The sequence below is a fragment of the Mesoplodon densirostris genome, chromosome 16 (genome assembly GCF_025265405.1).
Source record: "Mesoplodon densirostris isolate mMesDen1 chromosome 16, mMesDen1 primary haplotype, whole genome shotgun sequence".
In the NCBI taxonomy this organism is placed as follows: domain Eukaryota; kingdom Metazoa; phylum Chordata; class Mammalia; order Artiodactyla; family Ziphiidae; genus Mesoplodon; species Mesoplodon densirostris.
In genome coordinates this window covers 35,522,316-35,547,369 of record NC_082676.1, presented here as the reverse complement: position 1 = coordinate 35,547,369, position 25,054 = coordinate 35,522,316, and the positions used below count along the sequence as shown (strand labels likewise).

The 25,054-nt window shown below is 51.9% G+C and overlaps 1 protein-coding gene and 1 long non-coding RNA gene across 6 annotated transcripts; one reads left to right on the top strand and one right to left on the bottom strand.

Moving 5' to 3' along the window:
- The first annotated feature begins 384 nt into the window (after positions 1-384).
- On the top strand, positions 385-12,069 carry LOC132503633 (uncharacterized). Its single transcript, XR_009534632.1, has 4 exons — positions 385-778; positions 1,606-1,833; positions 6,258-6,450; positions 11,844-12,069. It is a non-coding gene; the product is annotated as an uncharacterized LOC132503633 (long non-coding RNA).
- Positions 3,461-25,054, bottom strand: AGFG2 (ArfGAP with FG repeats 2). Of its 5 annotated transcripts, none has more exons than XM_060120255.1 (13): positions 24,573-24,938; positions 16,114-16,207; positions 15,147-15,262; positions 13,866-14,019; positions 13,132-13,297; positions 12,115-12,240; positions 11,438-11,470; positions 6,590-6,710; positions 6,318-6,400; positions 6,047-6,127; positions 5,058-5,186; positions 4,626-4,711; positions 3,461-4,303 (listed from the first exon to the last, which is right to left on the bottom strand). In XM_060120255.1, the coding sequence occupies exons 1-13, from the start codon at positions 24,791-24,793 to the stop codon at positions 4,244-4,246; spliced, it is 1,470 nt and encodes a 489-aa protein (XP_059976238.1). In that variant the 5' UTR covers positions 24,794-24,938; the 3' UTR covers positions 3,461-4,243. The 5 variants fall into 5 exon arrangements, 4 of the variants coding, with proteins under 4 accessions (XP_059976238.1, XP_059976239.1, XP_059976240.1 ...); XR_009534631.1 differs by lacking the exon at positions 3,461-4,303 and adding an exon at positions 4,809-4,912 and having other exon boundaries at positions 24,573-25,054; XM_060120256.1 differs by lacking the exon at positions 11,438-11,470 and having other exon boundaries at positions 24,573-25,052.

Here is a 25,054-nt window from a genome sequence, read left to right as displayed (position 1 = left end):
CAGAAGTGCAGACTCTCTGCACTGGTGGAGGTACCCTTTGCCCCTTGCATCCCGGGAGGCTTGAAATGGGGTTGAGATTCAGACATTTTTACACCCCACTTCTGATCCTTCCAAGGACCACTGACTCATGTTGGCGGCGATGGCGCCGGTCAGTGCACACTTTGCGAGACAAACCGGTAGTTGACACATGGGCGGGGGCCTTAGAGGACCTTATGATTTCACTGTCATGGCAAGTAGGACACCTACAGTGGGGGAGCTGAGGGTTTGGGAGAGGGCAGCTGTGGCCCCTATTAAAGACGGTATTTGGGGAGGACTGCCTTCAGGTGAGTTAGGAGCTGTACCAGGAGTACTGAAGCAAGGCCACCTGGTTCTTTTTCTCCGGCTAGTCCAAGGGCCAGGAAGGCCTGAGTAGGGAGGGCTGGGCTTCCCACCCTGGCTCCTCCACTTCCCAGGCGTGGGAGGAAGGGGTTGGTCTATGAGCTGGAATACTGGAGAAGCCAACAGTGCGTGCAGTGTGCAGGAAGGCTCAGATTCTTGAATGCCCTTTAAGGGTCATGCTGAAAGTGTGATGCAGGGCACCACCTGGCATCATGAAGATGGGCATCTGGCCAGCAGGCAGCAGTGCCCAGGTTCTGCTCCAGGTGCCCGCTCCCCTTCCCCCCCGCCCCAGGTCAGCCAAAGCCTCTCCAAGGTGCCAGAGAAGTGGCGGCAGCTCAGGTGGTGCACGCGGGCCAGCGGCAGCCTCCACCGTTGATGGGTGTTGGCCAGGGAGAGGCAGGTATGTGAGAGATCCTGAAGTGGACACCAGAAGCATATTCAAGGTCATAGCCTCCAGTGTGGCCTCGACATATGCGCCATGGAGAAGTGGCAGGGACACAAAAGACATCTGCAGGCCTTTCCCCTTCCTAGTTTTGATGCTGCCTTGAGGAGCAGGGCACCCGTGGGGGCCAGGTACCTGCTGTGCTCCTGCCTGTAGCCTTACTCCCCAGGTTTGATTTGAAGCTACCCACAGGAGGGTCTCTTCATATCTGCTCCTTCCCACTCCCCACCAACCAGTCCACCTTGGAGCACCCCAGTCCTTGTGAAATCACAGCCCCTGTCAGAGACCAGCTCCAGACCGCCTTGTCATTGAACCCCTAAGTGCTGGGTAAAGATAAAGCAGGAAGCAGCAGGGATGGGAGCACCTGGGCCCTGGGCAAGCAAACGTGGTCGAGTGAGTTGGTAATCAATGCCAGGTGATTTAGCCTGCTGGGTACCAGGAAAAGCCTGGAGCCAAACGACTGACTTTAATCAGTTGCCCTGGCAACAACATTGCCCTTGGCTCTACCCAGACAAGACTGATTTGAGCCTGTTGCCCTGGTAACTCGTGTTGCTCCCCGGGGACAGGAAGTAACAGAACTTCAGCTCTGTTGGGTGAGAACACCTCCCCCAGCCTGAGGGGGTCCACCTGTGCATCCCGCTGCCAGGTGCAGGGCAGCAGTGGGATGGGCTCTCCACATTCTAAGTGCCTATGGAAGACTCTTGTTACCAAAGGGGAGCCCCCAGGGAGGAGGCTGGGGCACTAGGGCCAGGCTCTTCCCATGTGCCCCTCTCTCCTCCGTCCAGGTTCTCACTCCTCTGGAGGGGGCTGCAGGGACAGCGCCAGCCCCTTCCTCCATCGGAGAGCTTGACAGAGGTCCTGGGCCCTGGCTCCTGCTTCCTCACCCGCAGAGGCAGCCGCTGGTGACCTGCTGAAGGCTGGGGTCAAGCCAGAGGACTGTTGCCTGCAGAGCACTGTCACAGCATTGGCCAGGGGGACATGAGCACTTGGTCAGAAGCCTGGTGGGAGTCTGGGTGAGTCCTTCCAGCCCCATGGTGTGGGTCCAGATTTGTAACCACCAGGCAGGGCCTGCAGGGAGGCCCTGGGCGATGGGGCGGGGGAACACAGCCCAGTCAATTAGACATTTCCTGAGGCCAGGGATTCTTCCATCTTTGCTGCCTGCCTGGAGAGAGGGCGCCGGGTGGAGGCAGCACTAGGCTGTTCCACACCGAGACAGGCAGCTGCAGTCCGGTCTCAGCCTACGCCCTGCGAACTCTTGATTTTTCTGCCCTGGAGTTGGACGCTGACCCGTCGTAACTTCTCTGACTGGTCATCCCTGCCCTGACCAGTGAGCTGACGGGGGTCCATGTCGGACAGTGACTGGGAAGCGTGGAGGGGGGACTGCAGGGAGGTCCTGCGCCCAGGCACTGAGCAGTTAAGGAGATCCCTGAGAAACAGCGGCAGTGTGACTCAAAGAAGCACTGCAGCTGCTGGTCCTTTAAATCTCACCTCCAAACCTCAGTGTTTTTGGTTAGGAAAGGAGGTGCCGGGGAGCTGGGGAAAAAGAAGGCTCCTCCTCCCCCTCCTTCTCCACAAGATTCCAGCTTCCCTCGCGTCCCTGGCTCTGAGCAGAGAATGGGGAAGAGACAGATAATCAAGGGTGACAGAGGAGAATACCCAGGGAAAAAAAAGATGGTGGTCCACCCTGGGAGCGCCACCAGGAGATGGAAGGAGAGTAGAGAACGGGAACACAACACAAGACAGGATGGGGTCTGAGCCCTGGGAAGGTGGGGAGGCCACGCCTGGCTGGGCAAAGAGCAGCAGCTGAAGGTATTTACAGAAAAATCCTCAAAGTAAATCAGTGATAAGACTGTCCCCGCCTCTCCTTGCTGTCAGGTTAAAGGTCATTGGGTGGAAAGACTCAAAGAAATCCCAAGAAGGGACGACTGAAGGGGCCAGAGTTCCCAGGCAGCGGTAGGAAAGGGAGAGGCGCTCACAGCAGGGCTGTTCGGGGCCTCTCCTCCCCCAGGTGAGGTGTCTAACCCAAGCCGGCTGTCTTGTTACCACACACACAGCCTAGACACTGTTGACACAACATCCCCAGGTGGCAAGGGTCTGGGGAGGGGCTGAGGAGGCAGCTGACCTGGGAGAGCTGGACTTTGACTAGGCCCTGCCCGGCCCCCACGCCGGCTCCTCCTCTGCACCCCCTCCCCCGCTCCCTCCACTGCTGAAACTGGACTCCAGTTCAGACAGGGCCTGGCTCTGTCCTTGGCGAACAGCAGCATAGGCACCGACCCAAGCAGTCACGTTGACTGACATGAGGCCCCTCAAGCTGGCCCAAAGCAAGACCACAAGAGCCAATTTTTTTCTTTCAAATGCAGTTCTTTTCCAACATTGCCTGCAACAGCTTTGGTGCAGAGATCTGGGGCCAGGGGGAGGAGCGGGGGAGGCACATGGGAAAAAGAAAGGAAAAAAAAAAAGCCAATTGCACAAAGCCTTCCTCTGGAAAAGCCCAGGCTCGGGGTGGTCGAGAAGTGTGCCTCCTTCCCCACCATCCCCTGGAGCGCTGGCTTTGTGAGGCACAGATAGGGATTCATCCCATTCCCCGTGTGAAAGAGCTGTCTGGGAGAGGAAGAATGGCTGCATCTGGATACGTGTGTGTATGCATATATATATATATATATATATATATATATAATAGGCTATATTAGAAAATTCTCTATGTATAAATATAAAACACTGGTATCCAAACATGACACCACAGCTAACTAAAGTGCTTGACGGAAGTTGGGCATGTGTAAGTATGTAGGTAAAACTATTCATCCTGAGGGAGCTGGGGAAGCAAAAACGTGGAGAAAGGGGTGCTGTCCCAAGCCAGGGCACCAAGGGCACTCTGGCCCCGCAAGGCCTCCGCATCCTGATCACCATCCCACGTCAACACCATGCACGCCTCATCCCCACCTCTGCCCTGCTTTCCCCACTGTGCTTCCGCCCATGAGCAGAACAGCGTTAGACAGCTGGGCACTGGGGAGTCGTTCCCACAAGGAGCACAGCTCAGCCTGTGCCCCCAGCTTCCTCCACCCACAGGGTTCAGAGTGAAGGGAGCGCTGGGGGCAGGAGAGGAGGACTCTTGTCATCATAATTAGTAATTTGAAAAATAAAACACCAGGCTCCTCTAGGCCAGGCTCTGCCAGCTCGCCTCCGGGCCCCCTGCCTGGGTGGGGGCTGGAGGAGGAAGGAGGAAGCCTCGGGGTGGCTGACCCGGGAAGCTGCCCTTTTATCTGCAAGCCCCAAGCAAAGCATTAGCACCTCCACCATCCCCAGACCCCTACCCTGCGAAACAAGACCCATCTGGTCTCAGACCCGCAAAAATGCCACAGGCAAGTGGTCATCGGAGCTCCGGGGAGTAGAGGGGCCCCAGAGAGCAGCCCCCGGGACACAGCGCTACAAGAATGGGTTGGTGTTCGGAGGGCTGCAGGCAAACGGGCCTGATGAGGATCCAGTCTGGAAAGAAACAATCACCACAAATTGTTAGATTAGGGAGGAAGAGCTGGAGGCCACAGAAAAAATGCAGCTCAGGATTCCTTTCTCCCTCAAAATTACTGTGCTGAGGGAAGAGGGAAAATAAGGGAGCTAGAAGGCAAGCGGAGGGGCGGGGAGCGCAGAGGCTCCTTAACTAGCCCCCTCATCCCTGGCTGGGCCAAGGGAGTTTCACGAGGAAGGGGCGTGGTTCCGCCCCACATTGCCCTCTGCTCCTGTAAGGATTCTGTCCCAACCCCCAGAGTGAAAGGCCACACCAGGCCCGGGCCCTGCACCGGCCACTCACCATGAAGGGGTTGGTGGAGATCCCAGCTGGCTGGCTCAGTGGCCTCTGCCCCAGCTTGGCGGATCCCTGGTCTCCGAAGGAAGAGCCTGGCAGGAAGAGCAAAAACTCAGCTGATGGGAACCCTGCCCCTCGGGGCTGGTGCTGCCCAGCTCACCCGCCTCCCTGCAGGGCAGGCCCAGTTACATCCCAAGGTGGGCAGCCAGCGTGGGCCTCCCCGAAGCCAGGAAGAAACCTGTGGAACAGTCAGAGGACACAGGCAGGTCTGTTGCTTCCCTGGTCTCCCCCTGCTGGTCCAAAAGGAACTAGCTCAGATGTCTGGCTCCCTAATACATTTCTAATATTCAACACACACACACACACACACACACACACAGCAGAGTCCCTGGGGGTGGGAATGAGGTAAGAAAGGAGGGCGCGGTCTGAATCCCTTACCATTCTGCTGCTGAGTCACTGAGGTCGGTGGGGGGAAGAGCGGTGGGGGGAAGGGGCTGGAAAAAGCCCCAGTGGGTGGCACTGTCTGGGGGAAGCCAGGCCCAGCACCACTCATCCCAAAGCCTGGCCCTGTGGAGGGAGGGAGGGACATGAGGTAGGTGAGGTTCTGGAAGATAGGGTGGAGAACAGTTCTTCCTAAGTCCCTCCAAGACACAGATATGGGATATAGTTTTTCATTACCCAGAGGTACCCAGTGGAAGTACCCGAAATGAGCACGAAACGCTTCAGCGTCCAAGCATCCTGCCAACCCTGCCCTCTCCGGCCTGTGGCCTGTGGCTTGGACAGCAGGGTAGTTATGATCATGGGGTCAGCTTTCTGCCGCCTCTTAAACCGCATAAGTCAAAGCAAATTACCAGCCCTCTCTGCCTCAGTTCTCTCATCTCTAAAATGGGGGACCATGCCTATCTCCTCGGACTGCTGTGAAAATTAAATAACGGATGTAAAGCCCTAAGCGGTGGGCCTGCCACGTGGGTCAGCTTGGTAGCAAATATTATTCTCTCTTCCTGGCCTGAAGGTTTTAGAGGAGCAACCAAAAAACAACAAAAAAACTAAGGGGGGCATGAGTGTGAGTTTGGAGAAAGAAAAGCAGAGGCAGGGGCTGGGGAGGGGCAGGAGACCACAGGACTCCAGCTGAGGAGGGCAGGGAACAGGGCCATGGTTTCAGGTGGGACACAGAAGGGAAGGAGGCTGGGCTCCCAGAGGGAAACTGAGGGTTGGAGAAAAAAGAATCACCACCACTACCAGTTAGCATTAACCCTTCGGAACTGGCTCAGGGAAGTGGCAGCCTGTCTTTTCTAACTCCGAAATTCTGATTTGGTGACTTGGGGGCCTCTAGTTTTTGCCCACTAGGTGGACTGGAAATTAAACCGGTCTGGCCTGGGCTGGTGTCTGGAGAGAGTCAGGGCCAGGGGACAGTCGGGGAGGCTTACCTGTGGCCAAGCCATTGGGCTGGAAAGGGTTGGTGGAAGGCAGCTGGGCGTGAGCAGCAGGTGTAGTGAAAGGGTTGAAGGCTGCTCAGGGTGGAATGGGGTAGAGGGGGGATGAAGAGCTGGTTATTTTTTTCTCATTTGGTTAATATCGTGATAACTGAGCATTCCTCTAAATCCTGGTGTGCATCTCTCCCCACTCCCCTCCCTCCAGAGTCCCCAATTTCCTCTTGGCCTTAGATCCCCTCCCTGGGTCTCTACACGCAAGACTCACCTCCAAAGGAGAGCCCTGTGCTTCCGCCTCCGCCAGTGGTGGCCGACTGGAGCGTGGGGACCTGGCTGGCCATCCTGAACATGCTGTGATATGGGGAGAAAAGTCGCCATGCACATCATCTAGCACCAAGGAGGTGAGCTGGGCAAGGAACTAGGAGATGGCAAACTCTGTCCTGCCGGACGGGCGGAGCCGAGTAGGCTGGTATAAGCAAGGCCAGGCTTTCCTGGCCGGCTCTCCTGCCCGATGGCACGCTCCCCAACATCTGGACCTACCTGCTAGGGATGCCTCCAGCTGATGCCCCGGGTCCCAGGAGGCTGCCTGTATCTGCAAGGCTGTTGGGCTGACTGGCAGGTGCCAGAGGAGAGGCACAAAATGGAGTCCCCTGGCTGCTCCCTGGGCAGGCACAGGAAGTAAAACAGGGGGTGCTGGCATGAGACAGGACGGAAAGGGCAGGAGGAGAGATGGAGGCAGGGGTGCAGTGGAGGGGGAGGGGAGGGATGGCACCAACGGGGTCCTCTGAGGCAGCCCGTCCTTCCCCCGGATCGGATCGCCCAGTCCAGGAGGGTTTGTCTCCCACCGAGAATTCTAGGCGACGTGAGACTCAGCTCTTCTCAATCTCCCGAGCGCTCAAGACCGCCACCGCAGAAAGAAAAGCATTTCCTCCTCCTCGTCCAGGTCACCGTCCCTCCTGCTCTAGTTTGGCTTACACTTCCCATTTTTTCCTTAAGAGATGGAGACGTCTGTCTTTTGCCTAAACCACCATTTCCATTTATGAATAAATCATATGAAGGGGCAGGTAGAGGGGTAGGGGAGGAGCTGTGAAGGGCAGAAAGGCTCAGGGACACTTGGGTGACTCGGGGAACGCGGAGATGGCACTGGAGGTGCTGAGCATAAATCTCCAGCCTCGCCAGCACCCTTCCCACTCCTATCGAGCAGCCTGCTCCCCTCTCGGGAGCCCCGACGCCACGACCTCAGATCAGGGCTGGGACGCACTGCCCACGGGGCAGGGCCGACAGCAGGGCTCTCCTGCCCTCCCTGGTGTTCATAGTCAACATGGAAGAGCCTCACAGGGGAAGTTTACAGAACAGCCCTCGGGGCGAGTTAGGGTTAGGGTTAGGGTCCAATCAGCAACCTGGTCTCGCAGGATGAGGCCTGAGGCCGTCATTTTAAGAAAGCCTCTTTATCTAAGGCTCATTTGTAGTGTGGGGTCCTGCCAACTACTCTGGGCTACAGTGAGGGTAAAATGAGGCTACAAATGGGGAAAAGCTTGATTTTTCTGAGTGCTGGAAGACTGTTACCGAAGGGAAACACACTTTACATAGTGCCCGCCTCCTGACGGTGCTCTGGAAGGGTGTGCTGAATGAACAGCTGAACAGGCAGAGGGAGAAGAACTGGATTCCAGTTGTGGCTCTGCCACCTGCTACAGCTGTGACTCCAGCAAACCATCTCTCTCACTCTCCGGAGCCCACTTTTGTTTTTGCTCCCCAACCCCGCCCCCCTGTAGGGTGGCTGTAAAGGCCCTCTGGGATAAAGTGTTTTGAAATCTATAAAGCATAACACAAACATGAGGCATTATCATACGTATAAGATACTACTTCCAGGGTCAGAGAAGCAAGACATGGTCTCAAAGGAAACACAGGATGGCTGGCTCAGATGGTAAACACGAGTGGAAAGGGCCCGACCCACGGCCCTCAGCTCTGGCCTTTCCACGCTGCCTTGAACAAGCGGCCTTGCCCATGGCCTTGGCCTGCTAACGCCTACTCACCCTGCAGGCTTAACAGAACCATGTCTTCCATGGGCCTTCCTGACCCCAGTGTTTGATCCTGGTTTTCCTCTCCTAACACCTTGTTCTTTTCCTTCCTAGCACTTGACATGTACAGTGATGTATTTTTGTTTATTTCTGTATCCACTGGGTCCCCACTAGACCAATTCCACTACCAAAAATTCCCTTACAGATATAACTTGCCAATGTGCCGAAGCAGGGTTATTAACTGCAGCGCTGTTTAACAGCAAAAGACGAACATCCTTAATATTCAACGACAGGGAACTGAGTAGATAAATTATGGTCTAGACATAAGTTGGACAGTGGTGCAGCTATACAAAAGAATGAGGAAGCTCTTAATGTACTAATAAAAAAAAACTAGGGCTTCCCTGGTGGCGCAGTGGCTGAGAGTCCGCCTGCCGATGCAGGGGACGCGGGTTCGTGCCCCGGTCCGGGAGGATCCCACATGCCGCGGAGCAGCTGGGCCCGTGAGCCATGGCCACTGAGCCTGCGCGTCCGGAGCCTGTGCTCCGCAATGGGAGAGGCCACAACAGTGAGAGGCCCGTGTACCGCAAAAAAAAAAAAAAAAAAGAGTAAGTGAAGGCTACTGACCCTTCCCCAGAGGCACAGCTGTGGAGAGGTGAGATGAGAGACCAGCGTGGATCAGGCTGCAGAGACATTTTGTAGGACGGGAACTTGAAGTGTATTTGTGGGAGAAAGGGGACATGCCGGTAGAGGTGGAGAAAGTGGAGGTGAAATTCAGATAGGAAAGCTGATGGGACCAAGCCCTGCAGAAAGTGGGAAAGGACGAGGGAGGTAACCTTCACAAGGGAAGATACTTCTCTTTCTCAGACATGAGAGGAAGAAGAGGGAAAGGAAAAGATAAAGACACAAGGCAAGGAAGGAAATGGCAGGGTCGGGGTGGTTCTCAAATCCGCGTTGCTCCCTGGTCCCCTCAAACCTCAGCCCTGGTTTCTTGTCAGTACAGTTTTGGGCTTTCTTCTGAGCACCCCAGAACTATAATGTGGATCTTCCTTTTCTAAAGGGTGAGGCTGCTGTGTTTATCCAAACCCCTCTGTTAAGGGTATCTTCCCGGTGCCAGGCACGGAGCATACCACATGGGGATGGGGGACCGGCTGTAACGTGGAAGAGCCGAGAAGCCAGCAGGGAAGCCGAGTGCCCAGGGCCTGCCTGTGAGGTTCCAGGGATGGGCTGCTTCTGGAGAGCCAGCACTCAGGGGACAGTGCTCTCCTCAGCCCCTCCCTCCCCAACCCCTGGGCTTTCCTGAGGGACAGCGCTAGGCTGTAGCCACTGCGAGCCCTGGTCTTCAGTCCTCTTGCACCCACGGGCTGTGGGGAAGGCTGGGAAGCCACCAGGGCGGTGGTGGATCTTCAGCTTCTCAGACCCCAGGCCTTTCCTTTGTCCGACGGACTTGAGGTACATGGACATTCTCAGCGGACACAGCTCCCCGTCCTTACTGGGGTCCAACTCCTCAGTCTTGCTCTGGGCCCTTGGGTCAGGGTGCTCCCCTCAGTGGGGACCAGGCTCTCCACCGAGGGCGGGGAGAGAGTGCTGTGTGCCTCCTGGCTGGCGCTAGAGGGCAGAGCCGGCCCTGGCTCAGGCAGGCTGGGCTCCCTGCACCGAGGGCGCGTCCTCAGAAAGGAGGCCAACGCTCCCAATACCTGTGCTCCTTTGCTTCCTATCCACTGCCAGAGCCTCACTCCACAGGGCTGGATTAGTAGACTTGCCTTCTAACAGTTTCAGGGGAAACTGCACTTTTAGAAATGCCCCCTTCTCCATACTCCCCCCTCAGATATATAACAATACAACCAGCCTTGTCAGAAGAGACATCCACCTCTCACCCAAATCTTCCTACTTCCTCCCCAGTGGTTCCTCACGTCACACTCACAGAAACACCCTCGTAGTCATGGTGTGGCTGGGAATGAATGGGATCTGCCACTGATCACACATTTGATTTTGGCCAAGCTGAGCCAGTTTCCTCAGCTGCAAAACAGAAATCTTTCTTTCCTCATGGAGATGATACGGGGGTGCTCCCCAAGCACCGTCAGCACTGGTGGGCTCTGGGTCCGGCCGTGGGCTGTCTGCTTCTTGAGATGAGCAGACACTGGACAAACGGTCCATCCCAGGTTCAGCCTGGGATGGCTCCAGGGCTGACGCCTCCCTTCTCTCCTTTAAAGCTTGGCACTTTAAGCACTCCCTTTAAACTAATCAGTTGTGCTAGGAATGCATCTCTGAACCAACCAATTTATAACCACCTTGTAATAGGCTGTTTCCTTTCCAGATCCCATTCCTGGGAATCGTTCCCTCTTGCTAAATTGAATATTCCTGTACCAGTATACATGTTTGCCAACAGCATACAAAAGGGCCTATTTCCCCACACAATACTGGCCATTATTAATCTTTAAAAATTTTGTGAATATAATGTGCGCAATTACGATCTTATTCTAATTTGTGTTTTCCCTGATTAGTTAGGTTGAGGACACTTTCATGTTTTCTGGGTATTATCTGCTTCTATCCCTTGTCCATTATTCTAGTCTTTCTTATTAATAGGAATTTTAAAAGGCACATTATGGTTATTAGCTTTTTGTCTGTTTTCCATGTTGTAAGTACGTGTCTTCTCCTTATCTGCTTCATGCCTTTAAGGACATGAAACGTTGTGTGGGGACAATTTTTAGGACATCTTTTACCATATAGAATAACATGACCTATGCAATTTCTCCTTATTAGAATTTATGGAGATTTTGTTTCCCAGTATATGGTCAAATTATAAAAGGGTTGTATGTTTGAAAATAATATATATTCTGTATTTTTGTTACAAAGTTCTACTTATACTTCTTAGGTCATACTTGTTAAAGTGTTCCTCAAATGGTCAACTCTCTTCCCTCCTTGTCTATCTACTCCACCTATGAATCTTGTGAGAGGATCTATTATAGTCTCCATCTGTTGGTTTATCAGATTTTCTTTCTGTCTAATAGTTTTTGCTTTATGGATTTCAAGGCTACTCTGTCAGTTACTTTAATTTCACAATGTGAGAACTCTGCTGTGAATTTTAACTTCTGTCAATATAAAATGTCTCTTCTTGTTCCATTCAAAAAATTAAAGACAAGAGCAACAGTGGGAGGAGGGGGCGCTGTGGGCAGAGCAGAGTCAGGAAGTCTGCGCTGTGGGCTGGGCTCTGCTGGGCTGTGGGCTGCACGACTAGGGAAACTGCTAACTGCCTCCTTTGTTAAAGGCTAAATTTGAGGGGTTCCTTCCAGACCTCAAAACTCTAGGGTCAGAGGACCTGAGACAGAGGCTTCTGCCTTGGGTCAGCTGTGGAGTGGGAGGAATAACTTACCGAAGCTGTGACTTCCAGTTAGCATCCGACTGGCTGGCAGTGAGGGTGGGGCAGGGAAAGGGCAGATAGGTGGGGAGAAGAGAGAGAGTGTCAGTCACTGGCCGTCCCCAGACATCTGTCCTCACAGCGCTCCAGCTGCCCTCCTGTGTGCAGGATGTCCAAAGGAAGGAGGCAGCCCGAAAGCTCTGAAGCCTGATTGATGTCTGGGAGCTTCGGGAGGGACCGAGTGCTTTAGGGGCCTTTAGACTCTCCTTCCATCCCACAGGAACAACAAGACGCAGAGCTGGCAGGCTTCTGCTCTAAGAGGGATGCCTGAGGACTTCTGGAGAACACCTAGGACACTGACCCAGCCCTTGCCCTGGGGGCCCTCTCGGGGAAAGGTCATGTCCATTCTCATGTTTTCTAGGACTCGGGTCTCCACTGCTTCCCAGTCAGCGACCTCCCAGTGCACAGCCTGCACAACTCCTGATGCAGTTTTAGCCATTTCCTTACATGAAGAAAGAGAACAGAGCCCCTTCTTCCTGACAAGAACCTCATCAGACTCCTCTCATCCTTTCCTGGAGCTTCTCCTCTTTGTGCGGTACTTTGGGTGGGTGCGGATGTGAATGCAGGGTGATGTATGGGTGTGGACAGTGGGTCACAGTTGCAAGCAAGGAAGCCAGAGGGGCAGAGCTTACCTGGGGGTGCTGGCTGGGCCTGGAACGGGGCTTGGCCAGCTGGAGGCATGCTTCCAAATGCAGAAGAGCCAGGGCTACTGCCAAAGGCATCGAAGTTGGCAAAGCCCCCATGGGAAGGCGTCTGGCCTATAGGTGAAGAGAATATAAAGGTTATGTTTATATATGATGTATATGTAATCCATATCACACGGACTAGTTCTGAAGGCCAAGGGCCGCTCAATGGGACATTTGCCTTCCTGCAGGGTCCTCTTTAGAGGGAGTTGGTAGGAGCCGGGGGCAGAGAGCCAGACACATGCAGGGGGAAAGGGCATCTCAGAGGCCTCCAAGTTCACTCCCCATTTTTTTTTTTTTGCTGTACGCGGGCTTCTCACTGTTGTGGCCTCTCCCGTTGCGGAGCACAGGCTCCAGACGCGCAGGCTCAGCGGCCATGGCTCACGGGCCCAGCCGCTCCGCGGCACGTGGGATCTTCCCGGTCCGGGGCACGAACCCATGTCCCCTGCATCGGCAGGCGGACTCTCGACCACTGCGCCACCAGGGAAGCCCCACTCCCCATTTTTTATCCTTACTCCGTGAGGCATTAACATTTTTGTCAGGGCCTAGTTTAGGCGGAATCATGGAAAAAGATTTTGCTGGGGGCAAGGGCTTTAAAAAGGAAAAAGGGAAACTAGATAATCACTTTGTTCCACCCTCTACTGGCTACTGCTGGTCTTCGGGAAGAGGACAGGGGAAATGGAACCTGTGCCAATCCCCTTGCCCCATTTTAACAGAGAGAGAAACTAAGAAAAAGGCTCTTTCCAGTGCTCTAAAAGGGAGGGCTGGGAGCCCCCAACTGACATGCTTTCTGGTCAAACTCCCCAAACTAATCCCGGCTGTACTCATCTGACCCCCACCCTCCCAGCCGTGATACTTCAGAATTACCATCACGTTCATTCCTGTGCAGCGAGCTAGGGCCGAGTGAATTCCTTGTGTGATGGGGACGTATGTTGTAGGAAGGTTCTCTTCCCAAGTCCCACTTACCCCCAAAGGCTGGGAATGCAGCAAAAGTTGGTGCCACCTGGGGAGCAGCAAAGGGGTCTCCGCCGATGTCGGCCAGCAGGTCAGTACTGGCTTTCTTGACCGAGGAGGGGGGAGGTGGCTGAGAGCTCCGGGGCTGGGACGTCCGGGGCTGAGACTGACTGACAGACTTGGAGGAGAAGGCAGTACATATAGCACTCGGAATCCCAGCCATGACCCAGGCCCTTGCATGGCTCCCCGGGCTGCCCCCAGATAGGCGAGTGGAGAGAGAAGAGAGGCAGAAACTACCCTCAACCGAGAGGGCTCCCGGGCGGAAGGTGCCTGAGCCCTTCTCATCCCTAATTCCTCTGTCCTCTCAGTGCAGCAGCTCCTGGAACCACGTATTTTAGAGTACGTTAGTCAAGGCAACCCTGAGATACACAGGGATGTCGCCCAACAGCCCCTCCTCAGCTTTCCCAGGCGCCTGAAGCAGTGTCCTGGCCCCTGTTTTTCCTTGGAGGAGTGGTCACGTTTGAAGTTGATACTCTGACTTCCCTAAATACCACTTCCTGTTGGGGTCTTTCTTCCAAAACATACAGATCCAAGGTGAGAGATGCAAGACATGGGAACAGCAGGGCTGAGAACCTGCTCACACCTCTTGGACCGTCGTCTGCTAAGTTCAGGCGATTGGATTTAGGAAACTGATACCCCTGTCTCCCAAATCCCAAAATAAGTTGCAGGGCACATCTGAGAGTTACCTGGCTGGAAGTGGAGGCAGCGGCCGAGAGAGACGGCACAGGATCCCCCAGAAGTGTCCGCGGGGGCTTCCCTTCCGGAATGGAGCCCTGGATGGCGGTGGAGGTGCCGCCTTTGGTATAAGTGGGCCCTTTGACTTGGTCTGGGGGGACATACCTTGGAGAGAGAATAGTTAGGCTAAGAGGAGAGGGGTGAAACCTTGGACCTTGCTCAGCTTAGGTGCTTGAGAAAACACAGGTTACAGCAGTCAAAGTCCTTTCTCACTTTCCCTACTGATTCTCTTTTTTGAACTAAAGGGAATTTAGCAACTTAGCAAAGTTCTGCCTAACTTGAGCTTCCCCTTTACTGTCAGATGCTCATTTTTTTCCTGCAGGGATGTTCAGTTGGCTCTGGCTTGTGCCGGTCTTCCCCTCATCTCTCCCTCCTCTCTCTGACACATCAAACCATCTGGGTTTCAAGTAATAACACCTGCGATCGTGCTGAGCAACAGGTGATCCTATTTTCCAACTTCCTACTCAAGGACCCCCTTTTATTTCCTTGGAGTGTCTTCAGGTTCCTCCTTCTCTGCCACCTCATCTTCTAAGTGCTCACGATCTATCCTGCCGGCTGCTGCGCCTTCTGATCAAATCCCCTTCCACTCCAGTGGATGCGGTCTCTACTCCGGATGTATCTTCTTTATCCCGAGGACCGCCCCCTGAAGGGACTCCAAAATTCTGTTTTATCCACACCAGTCTCCTTGCTCCCTGAATTCTCTTCTCCACACCAGTTACCCCCAACCGTGCACACCCCCCCCAACCATGCACACCCCCCCACCCCAGAAATCGAACAATAGGAAGTGACACCTGGGGAGAGAAAAGGCAAGAGAGAACAGAGATGCTGTTTCCTCAGCAGGAAAACAGGGGACATATGAATCACGGGTTAAAAGCATGAAGCTAGAGGACATGTGCTCCCAGCCACCTCTCTCCATAAATGCGATCAGCTGAGCTATAAAAATGAACCCAAACTCCCTAGTGGGGGCCCTAGCTCTCCCCTCCAACCAGTCTACTGTCTCCCCAAAAGAGGGGACATCAAATCTGCAAGGTTAGTGACCAAGAGCAAGTTGTTCTTTCCTGTACCTTTGTTATTTTGAAGTCAGAATTCGGCCCTAACTGAATCTGAAGGGAACAGACTCAACCCTTGTCTAGCCTTTGAGAGAAGCCCCAGTTCAGCTCTGGAAACTGGACTGTAAGATGAAGTGTGTCTTGGACACATGTCTCCAGAGCAATCTCTTTCCTCCTCCTTACCATCTCTTCTTCTCATATTTTTCCTGGAGAAACTCCTTCACCTTCTGAGGATCCCTGGAATCTGGTATTAAAGATGTCCGAGCATCGAAAAGACCCAGCCAAATCTTCCTGCAAACCTAAAGGAATGAAGTCAGGTGGCAGAGGAATTGGGGCAGAAAGCATGAAATGGGAGTCAAACCATTTCCAGCTCATTCATCAATAGACATTTATCAAGCATGGACACAATGTGAGGATCTGGGTACACCTACAAAACAGACATGATCCCTGTCCTCGCAGAGTGGATCATCTAACGGGGAGGTCATGCCTTAGATAAATAAAAATACATTTATAATGACACACTGTGACACATCTTGTGAAAGAAAACAGAGGGCCATGAGAACTAATGGGGACTAAATTTGGATGGAGGTGGGGTCAGGAGCAATTTTCAGAACTGTGGCTTCCAGAACACCCCCTAGAGGCCCTTGTTTGCACCCTCCAAGTTAAGTCTGTCACCCATAAGCTAGGGGTACTGCTGACACCAAGGCTGGCATCTTCCCACCAGCAGATTTAGCTGGAGAAGGGGTTTAACTCACTTTCAAGTAAATGACATGGCTTAGACCCAGTTGCCGAGCCTCCAGTCAGCAGAGCTGGCTCCAGGAGCTCTTGCTCAGAGGGCCCAGCCCAGTCAACCCTGAATGCTCATCACTGTGGAGCATTTCCTCCCTCGAGTGCCCAGGGGCCACCCCCGACAGAGATTTTGCTTCTTCCCCTGATTCTTCCAACAAGGGGCCTGGACAAACCCCAAATTTTATAACTAAGATTCTGTAAATGTACACCTGGACATAAGTTAAGATACCTTACATACTAAAAAATAAGGGAAACTCGAGCAAAAAAGAAAACTGTAGGGCTTTTCTATACTCTTGAGGCAAAGCTCCACCGACAGATAGGGCAACTGCAGCCTGGAACCCTTCCGTCTGGGGTGGCTCACCTCGTTTCCACGGGATTGCAGGAACACTACCTCAGGCTCAGTGAAAGTTGTCATGGAGATGGACTTGACACGATGAGGGGGGTTCAGGCCTCTCCTGTGGGAGACAAATAGAAAAAAAGAGAAGTAGAATGCCACTAGCACTGCAGGTCTGTTTATGGGAGGAGAGGGAGGGGGAAAGGATACAACCACACGTACATGAAACTCTCTGACTGAAGCTACTTCCTAATTCAAGGAAAGAAGGGAGGCAAGAATGTTCTGGAGGCTTCTCATGAGAGACAGGGAACCCCAGTCATTCTGGAGAGGAAGGTAGAGCCTGCCCATCCAGAAGCCTCCTCTACCTCGGCTCAGACCACAGCAGCTGAGTGTTCAGGCTGAGGGGGTACTTCTGGGAACTCTGGCATGGGGCCATTTCCCGTTTCCTGCTTCATCATTGTTTGAGACCTACAGCACATCCTCAGGGTCCCAGAGCCCATGGAGACACAAATCCCTCATGCATGAGGGAAAGCAAAAATGAAGGCCCATGACTATTCCTGATAATACCAACATAGATAAGATTTGGAGACAAGAGTCCCTAGGCTGGCTGCTCCCCCTCTGGACTACACAGGAGGGCAGTGTGGAGGGATGGAGCGGGCCCCTCTTTTTAGGGAGTGATCTCTGGGAAAAGAAGTATTCCAGACTTTCTTTCACTTCTAGTTCTTTCAACGAAGCAGGAGGAAGTCAGGTTCAATCATGAGTATGAGACGGGCATGAGTCAGGAACATATACCCTGTAGGGATGCTTCTGTGCCAGCTCTGTGTATTCTGTTAACTCCCTGGGAGTCCAGCTCTGCCCACAGATGCCCTGTGGAGATTACAGCTGAGAAGGCTTCCTCGCCCCCACTCAGCTGCCCTCCAGAGTGCTCTAACGGGAGCCTGGGGCCAAGCCAGGCAGGCTTTCCTTACCTTCAGTTTTACTCTAGTCTGAACCTATGGCCCTCATCACATGAAAACACAACTGGCTGAACCAAAACAAATAAATTAGACCCTGGGGTCAGGAGTGAAAGACCATGGGCACACGCAAGAAAGACAGTCTCAACTGATAAGGCCTCTTCTGGTTTTCACTCCCCTGGAAAAAATGGGCAAAGCAAGACGTGAAAATAAAAGTAACTCTAGAATATGGTCCTGGCTGACGCCCTCAGGAAAGCAAACAAAATTTACCAGATGGAAATCTTAGGGAAAGGTGGAGAAAGCACACCTGCAGGCTTACAGGTGCACACGATGAATACAGGTGCCCAGGCGAGCCTGGCAGAACGGCAGTGCGTGGGTTAGCATAAGTGAAGGCAGCCTGGGTGGGGAGAACGGACAGAAGACAGAGTAAAAGGTAAACAGTGAAGGGCAGCTGCTCTTTTGGACAAGTTACCGAGTATGGGATTCTAACCAAGGACAGGAAGGACACTGGAGGCTACAACTGGGGGTGTTTTCAGCAATTCTGCTACAAGACTTGGATGGGTTTCAAAATACCCCTTTAAAAGATAAGCAATATCAAAGAGGACAGATGCCCTGAGGAAAGATGAGCGGGGCGGGTGACCAAAAGCCAGGCTTTGTAACTCGGTGTCAAACCATAGCTCGTAAACCTGATTTGACCTGAAGACTCTCTTCTGATTGCATTTCAGAGACTCCAGTTTTCTCTCCTAAAGCCTCTCTTACAGAGTGGCTTGGTTCTGTTCTGTTCCTGAAGTCCAGACATCCCGCAGTCCAAACATCCCACTTTGATACTCTTTCCCTTGCCCTTTCTCACCTTAACCACTGTGCCCTTCCCCCTGGGATTGCCAGGCCTTTCCGAGGTCTAGCCAGAGCAGACCTCTCGGGCCGCCCTGTCACCTCCCACTGACAAATATTTACTTTGCTAAATAAAACACAAGGCATTGTGTTTGGCACTGTGGGGGATGCAAAAATTATAGGACCTAGTCCGCGATCACTTGCTTCCAAGAAGGAGCCAAGGAGCCCAGAGAGGGTACTTCGCAATGCAGCAGGCACACACAGTCAGATGGGGGAGGACGTGGCACCAGGATGCAGCAGTGAGGGAAGAGAAATGGTCATGGGAAAAGTAAAATGTATTATGTTTACACTAGAAAAACAGATTCTAAGCCTATCACAAAAAGGTCATTGACATTTCCTGACAGGACAACCAGGAACTGTTAGCAAAGTATAAACAGGGAGGTGCGCTTCCTTGGGAGGGGTGGGGGGCAGGGAACTTGACCCACTCATCAGTCTAGAGGGGATGCTTAGAGCAACAGAACTTCCTCTGGCTGGGCTTGGACTGGAGGGGTTTTGAGGCGGGGTGGAGATAGGATAAAGGAAAGGCAGAGAAAAGAAGTGATTTAGGTGCTTTGGGCCAAATGAATCTGATGGAACAGGATGTTTCCATAGCACAGGACAAAAAGCACTGCTCTGACCTTGATGTCTGTAGACTGGATCATGTATAACCAGAGCCACGGTTTGGGGGCAGGGAGAGTCTACAAGGCAACACTGCAGCCCAGGAAGAGGGCCTAGTTACACGGCCTATGAGTCAGAGCGTTTGTCTCTGAATCATAGAGAGGCCACTGCTGGCCAAGAGAAGCAATTTAGAAATGAGAGCCCGTCTCTTCCCAGGAGCCGAAATCAAATAGTCTAGGAGTGTTGTGTGTTACGGGGTACAAACCAGGGTCATGCACTGGGCCAGATGGGAATCACTGGCCTGGAACTAAACAGACCCAACTCTCCAACTTGCAGCCAGTCTCCCCACCATAACTCTCAGGTTCTCCCCAAAACAAGAAGTGAGAGCTCAAAGGAGGCACTGCTTTTGGTTATCACAGCAAATCTATTCTATTATTTCTAACCAGGAGGAGCTGGGGAAATAGAGATAAAGGTATTTGCCCAGAATAGGGCAAGTTTTTCTAGTTGAAGGCAAGTACCTTACTAGGGCTCAAGCCTTCAGCCCAGTCATGACGTCTTTTTCTACTTCAGTTTCTTTTTCACAGGGCACCTAAATGGCACTTGAAGTACTCTGACTCACTCTCTGAAGCACTCTGAATTACTTGGCAAGTGAAGCGACTTGCAGAGATCCTGAAGTCTGCCCAATCCTCCCTCTCTTTGCCTCTCTCCCCTCCCTTTGCTTCTATTAAGCATACTACTATTTCTGCAAATACCACATCCTTTGTTTCTCTGTGGTCATCACCCTCAAACTGGCCCATGTTTTGCTTCTATCTTGCTTCATAGAAGCCTCAAACCTGCTCAGCTGCTCAGATAAGAAGGGTTCTGCCAGGTCGACAGTGGAAAAAAACAGTTCTACCCAGCACCCAAGTTCCTTCGTTTGTGACAGATTTGGACTCGGGCATTCCTTACCTCTGAATATTTGTGTTCAAATTCATACACCCTAGATTGTGTTTCTTTGCCCCTGGGATTCCATTCCTCTGCCTCTGAGCAGGGTTCAGCTAAACCAGGTTAGCTCTTATCTTGGACCCAAACATTACCAAGAAGAGTCCCTCTTAGGAAGGCTCCCCATTACCCTGCTCCAGGGTCAATTTCACTAATTTTAGGGAATTCCTTCCTAACTGAAAGTCCCCTGCTTCAACCCATTTCCTGAAGTTCTTCCTCAGTGACAATAATAAACAGCTGCCCTCATGTAGAGACACGTTGGAATCCTGATACTACCAGCTACCTTCCTCTTCAGGCTCAATCTCAATCCTTTCACATTTTGCCCCCTTTCTTCTCACCCCTTTGGTAATTTATTATTTTCTTGGGAGCTTTTCAAGTTGTCCAAAGGCCCTATACCATAAAATGCCTAAATCTGTAATTTTAGAGACTCTGTCCATCTCTGCCTGGCAGAAGTGAATATGAAAGGAGAGGCGCGGACCTCCCTAGTGGCGCAGTGGTTAAGAATCCTCCTGCCGATGCAGGGGACACAGGTTTGATCCCTGGTCCGGGATGATCCCACATGCTGTGGAGCAACTAAGCCCATGAGCCACAACTACTGAGCCCTCGTGCCTCAACTACTGAAGCCCGTGCGCCTAGAGCCCATGCTCCATAACAAGAAGCTCGCGTACCGCAACGAAGAGTAGCCCTCTCTCGCTGCAACTACAGAAAGCCCGCGCGCAGCAACAAAGACCCAACGCAGCCAAAAATAAAATAAAATAAAATAATTTTTAAAAAAAGAAAGGTGAGGTGTGAGGGGATGGAGGGACAGGACTAAAATAAGGGCAAGGCATATGTCTACCTCTCCAGTCCAGACAGATGGAAAAGTACTGAATTATTGAACAACATACTATACCTTTCCTTCCATGGAGATAAAAATGTTTCGGTTAGGAACAGCTATTAGCGAGCCAGACAGGGAAACTAAGGCACCAGGAGGGTAGCAACTTATCACAAATAAAGAGCTGTCAAGCACATCTCTTGACATCCAGTCCCGGGCTCTGTCCACCTCAATCCTGACTTAATCCCACTGTCAGAATAAAGTTGTAAAGAAGTAGAAGAGACAAATAGCCACTACTGAGCCCTGAAAGATGACAGATTAAAGGACAGACTCCAACAGACAGGTCAGGGAAGTATGTCATGTACTTGGCTGAAAAACTGGGTGTCAAAGACAGTGCCTAGCCCAGATGCCAATGAGATCTCAGGCCTCTCCATCTATTTCCTTTTTAAAGAAAAGTGGTTTATCGATTGAGGCATCCAAGCAAACCAGAACAAGAAGGAACACTGAGGCACTGCTTTGGAAAGAAGTCCTTTTCAGCGGCAATTTTTACCCCCCCTAGCTTCAAATGGCAGATTTGTCTCCTAGTCGAAGAGTTAGTAGTATAACTGAACAGACAAGCACATGAATAGATTGGGGAGAGTAAAAGGATCTCTATCCAGGTTAAGGAAATTAGGTATTGGAAGAAAACCAAATGAATAAAACTAGGTCAAATTTGGGACCTACCACTGTGGCAGCACGTATGTAAATTTAGAAACGGCAGAAATTAGCAGCCTCTCTCTCAGGGCCACACACCAACACTGTGGGTTTTTGCTTGAGCTGAGAAAAAATTTCTCATTGAAAAAGACAGCAAGAATGAGCTCACACATGCAGAGCTGAAGGTACAGCCATACCCACCCCCCACTATTAAAATCTCAATTTTTCTTCAGATCTTGGGAAATTCAACTTTGGCTGGAACACTCAACTTTGTTATTATCAGTCAATCCAGCCAGATGGGAACCCTGGCAATTCTGCTCACTGCCCCAGAACACTCCAGCCCCCTAAGTGGTCGACATATTTGTAACACACTCAACAGAAAACTGGCTTTCAAAAGAAAGCCAAGCCTCTGTCTCCTTTCTCTGGCTATGATGTGAAGTATGATACTTCAATTTCCTCTCCTTCAGTATCCTCTTTATTTTAAGAAAGAATATTTCTTCTCTATTCATCATCATAGCTGAATATGAGCTCTCATCACTCTCTAGCCCATGCTGAGCTTTAGTTTACTTCATAAGACTTATCACTACCTGCAATTATATATTTCATGATTTATTTAGAGTCCAAGGCCTCCCCTAGGATGCAGGCTACATGAAGATGGGACTTTGTCAGTTTTGTTCATTACCACATCTCCAGTGTCTAAAACGGTGTCTGGGGCTTCAAAGACACTCGACAAACATTTGTTGACTGGTAGACTGATGCAAGATATTGGCCTACTACTACGATTTTCGCTAGCACCACAAAATCCAAATCTGTGGGCAAGCAACCATGTGGACTTACGACGTTGACCGGTGTACGGGTCACCGTGGAGCCACGCCTCGCCATCGCCTGCTGGGCTGCCTGCTGCCGCCGCACTCTGCAGCCAGCAGTAAGCACGCCCCACCTCACGTTCTGCCTACGGCCCACCTGCCAGCTCCCGGCCCTTCCCAAGGTACATCAAAGGACACTGGTAATACTTTGCGAAGACCCCTTTTAAAGCTTTACGTGCTTTGCCCTAGTCCATGCTATTACGACTCCAGTCAGCAAAGGAGAAGTACCAAACCACCAGAACCCAGGCAGACGGTCACAGCCAGGGCAGCTACAGCTTTCTTGTAGAGTTTCTTCTGACATTTGTCTCTTTATAATCTCAACATGCCTTCAGTTCAGCTTCATTTATTGGTCCAGCTTCTTGACCCTTCACTCTACCCTCACCTCATGCTAACAAACAGTTGGCCTAGCTTCTGATTTCCCAAGCACCAAAATGCGTTCCCTAAAGTCTACCACCTCAAGAATCACTCCGAGTGATTCTCATAATGCTTTACCAAAATACTAAGCAAAAATGTCCTTTTGAGAATCATTTGAAACTAAAAGAAAAGGGGGAGGCTGGTAGACTCCCACCACTTGGTCCTACAGGAACTTAAGTTCCTGAGGAGCTAAGCCCCTAGTTGGAAGTACGTGCGCCACAGACAGAGACAGGCCTCTTGAGGTACTTCTCTATTAAGCAACCTTAGGCCATCGTCAGCCCCACCCACTGTCTGTCCAGATCACAGGAGCTTGACTTTTCACCAGTGAGCTCAACAATAATGACCACAGGGGGAAGTGGTAAAGTTCTGTAAACTGTGCACTGATGTTTAAGGAGTTAACTTGTCCAGCAAAAGAAACCGGGTTTTTAATGTGAGCCAGATCCCTTGGCCCTCCTTCTGTCCTGATTGAGGGACATTCATTATAGAAGGGAAGTGTTGTCTGTGGGATACTTTAAACCAAGATCTATAAAATAATGATAATGATGTCAGCACTTTCCATTTATTCAGCGTTTTAGCTTTCATGCCTTGGCAGCTAACTAGGGGAATGAGTTAACACTATTTCCTGACATTTTCTTCCTGGGACCTAGACTCCGATATGCCATCAGTGTTATCCCCCTGCTTCCTTTGACTTCTCTCCAGACTCCGTAATCAGATTTGCCTTTTCATAACAGGATCTTCAGGAATCTGCTCTCTTTGTACTCTGCACTATAAATACTCCTAAACCTTGCTCCTATTCTCCTCAAAGTACTTGTCCCAGTCTCGAGTCTCTATCCTTTGACTTCCTTTGAGCCTCTATCTCAACTTTTGACACATTACTGTTCGTGTTCTAAACCACTATCCCAAGAGCCACAATGCTTTTACTTAGACGAAAGTCAAGTCTATCCTCACAACACACAAGTAAGGTTGATTAAAGCATAGAAGTTTGGCTAAGGAAGTAAGAATTGAATAGAGAAATAATCCTAAACTGCATGAGGAGACCTGGACCCTCATTTCTGGTCTGCCATGATCATAACTAATATGGAACAACAAATGCTGAAAACAGCAACCCCCATCTGGCATTGGATAAGTTACTAAACCTCTCTTAGCTTCTGTTCTCCCATCTGTCACGCAAGAACAATACCACTCCTTCCTCAGCTCCTGAAGATGTAAGAAGAAACAAGGAAAGCGCTCCTAGTTAAAAATGAAACCAACCAAACTAATGTATTAATACTAAAAAAGTCAAAATAAAGCCCCTGATAAACTTATGAAGATAGACATGCAGGCTTGGTATCAAATGTTAGTCATGCATCTAACCAGATAATTCTCTAAGGGGGAAAAAAGAACCTTACTATATAACCAGAAATCTGGGCTAGAAATCTGTGGCTCTAAATTAGCTCAGGCATGACCAAATTCAGTGCCAGTGCCAAGGTAGCACTGCAGATTATTCAACAACCCCCCCTCCCCCCAAATCTAGAAAGAGTCGCCAGATGTTACTACCAGGAGCAAGCCATGGCAACAAGGAGCTTAAAGGTGTAAATTATTATACTTAAGGATGGCTCATCCAGATCCCCAAACCTCTGGAAAAGTTAAGTTCTCTAACAGGGCAACCCATCAGCATTCATCTCTTAGAATTGTAAGAAATCTCCCTCTGGGTAGCATTCTAAAGCCCTGCAAGATTAGGATCTGTTCCTGAACACTGGAACGTGGCTCTTTACCTGCCACTATCGTTGTGCTGTCAACCTGGGTTAACTTACCTATTTTAAATTGGTTTCTCCGTCTCACAATCCAGGATGGGCACAAGCCAGAAGGAAGAAAGGTACCCCTTCATGTTGAGTCTAGCTTGCTCTACCTCTTTCCTGTTTGCCCTCCACCTACATGAAGTTCCCTTTCAAGGTGTCTATCATTCTCTGGACCCTTAAATATCTAACCCCCACCCGACCACAGTTTCCTTCAATTCTCCCCACTTTCGGATCGCCTCGCCTCCTTTAGGGAGTTTCTCCAGTTCTCACGCTTTCCTTTCCCCTGCATCGCGACTCCAATCGTTTCTTGTCGCCCCTGACCCTTCGCCTTCCCCGTGACACCTCTGCAGCAGACGACCCTCTCGGCACATCCGGCGCGTCCCAGGCCTCCCCGCCGCCCCCGACCTCGGCTCTGTCCCTTCGCCCCGGGTCCCCGCTGTCCTCAACGCCAACTCTCCGCCGCTCCTTCCCGGTCCTCCCCCCGCGCCGGTCCACTCACAGGAGGCCGGAGCAGGTGGTGCAGACGAAGCTGCCCACGGTGATATCCACGTAGGTGACCCCGCGCTGGGCGCACTCGAAGCAGTGGCGGTTCCCGGCCTGGCTGCAGCCTCCCAGCTCCCGCACCCGGCGACACCACACCTCCGAGGCCGCCTCCGCCTCCGCCTTTCCCCCGCCGACCCCGCCACCCGGCCCTGGGCCCTTCTTCGCTGCCATCACCATGGCTGCTCAACCCCTCGGACCTCCTCCCCGCAAGTCAGCAATCGCCCCTTCAACCACTGCCGCCTTCCCGCCTCCTCAGCCGCCCCCGCACGCCCGGCTCCCCTGACAGAAGCTAGGGAGCCGGCGGCAACCGCGCGAGACTCCTCAACCCCCTGCTTCGCCTGTTCTGCACGCTGATTGGCAAGCCTCCTCCACCTCCTCACTCTGATTGGCCCGGCATTGAACGGCCTCGAGTTGCGGGAGCTGCCAACGCCACGCCCC

Bases quoted from the DNA above. Each gene is read 5' to 3' on its own strand.
- AGFG2 (XM_060120255.1), bottom strand. From the start codon at position 24,793: ATGGTGATGGCAGCGAAGAAGGGCCCAGGGCCGGGTGGCGGGGTCGGC. The intron at 16,208-24,572 runs GTGAGTGGACCG...TGTCTCCCACAG, and splicing joins ACCACCTGCTCCGGCCTCCT to GAGAGGCCTGAACCCCCCTC. The intron at 13,298-13,865 runs GTAACTCTCAGA...TTCTCCTCCAAG, and splicing joins CTGCCTCCACTTCCAGCCAG to TCTGTCAGTCAGTCTCAGCC.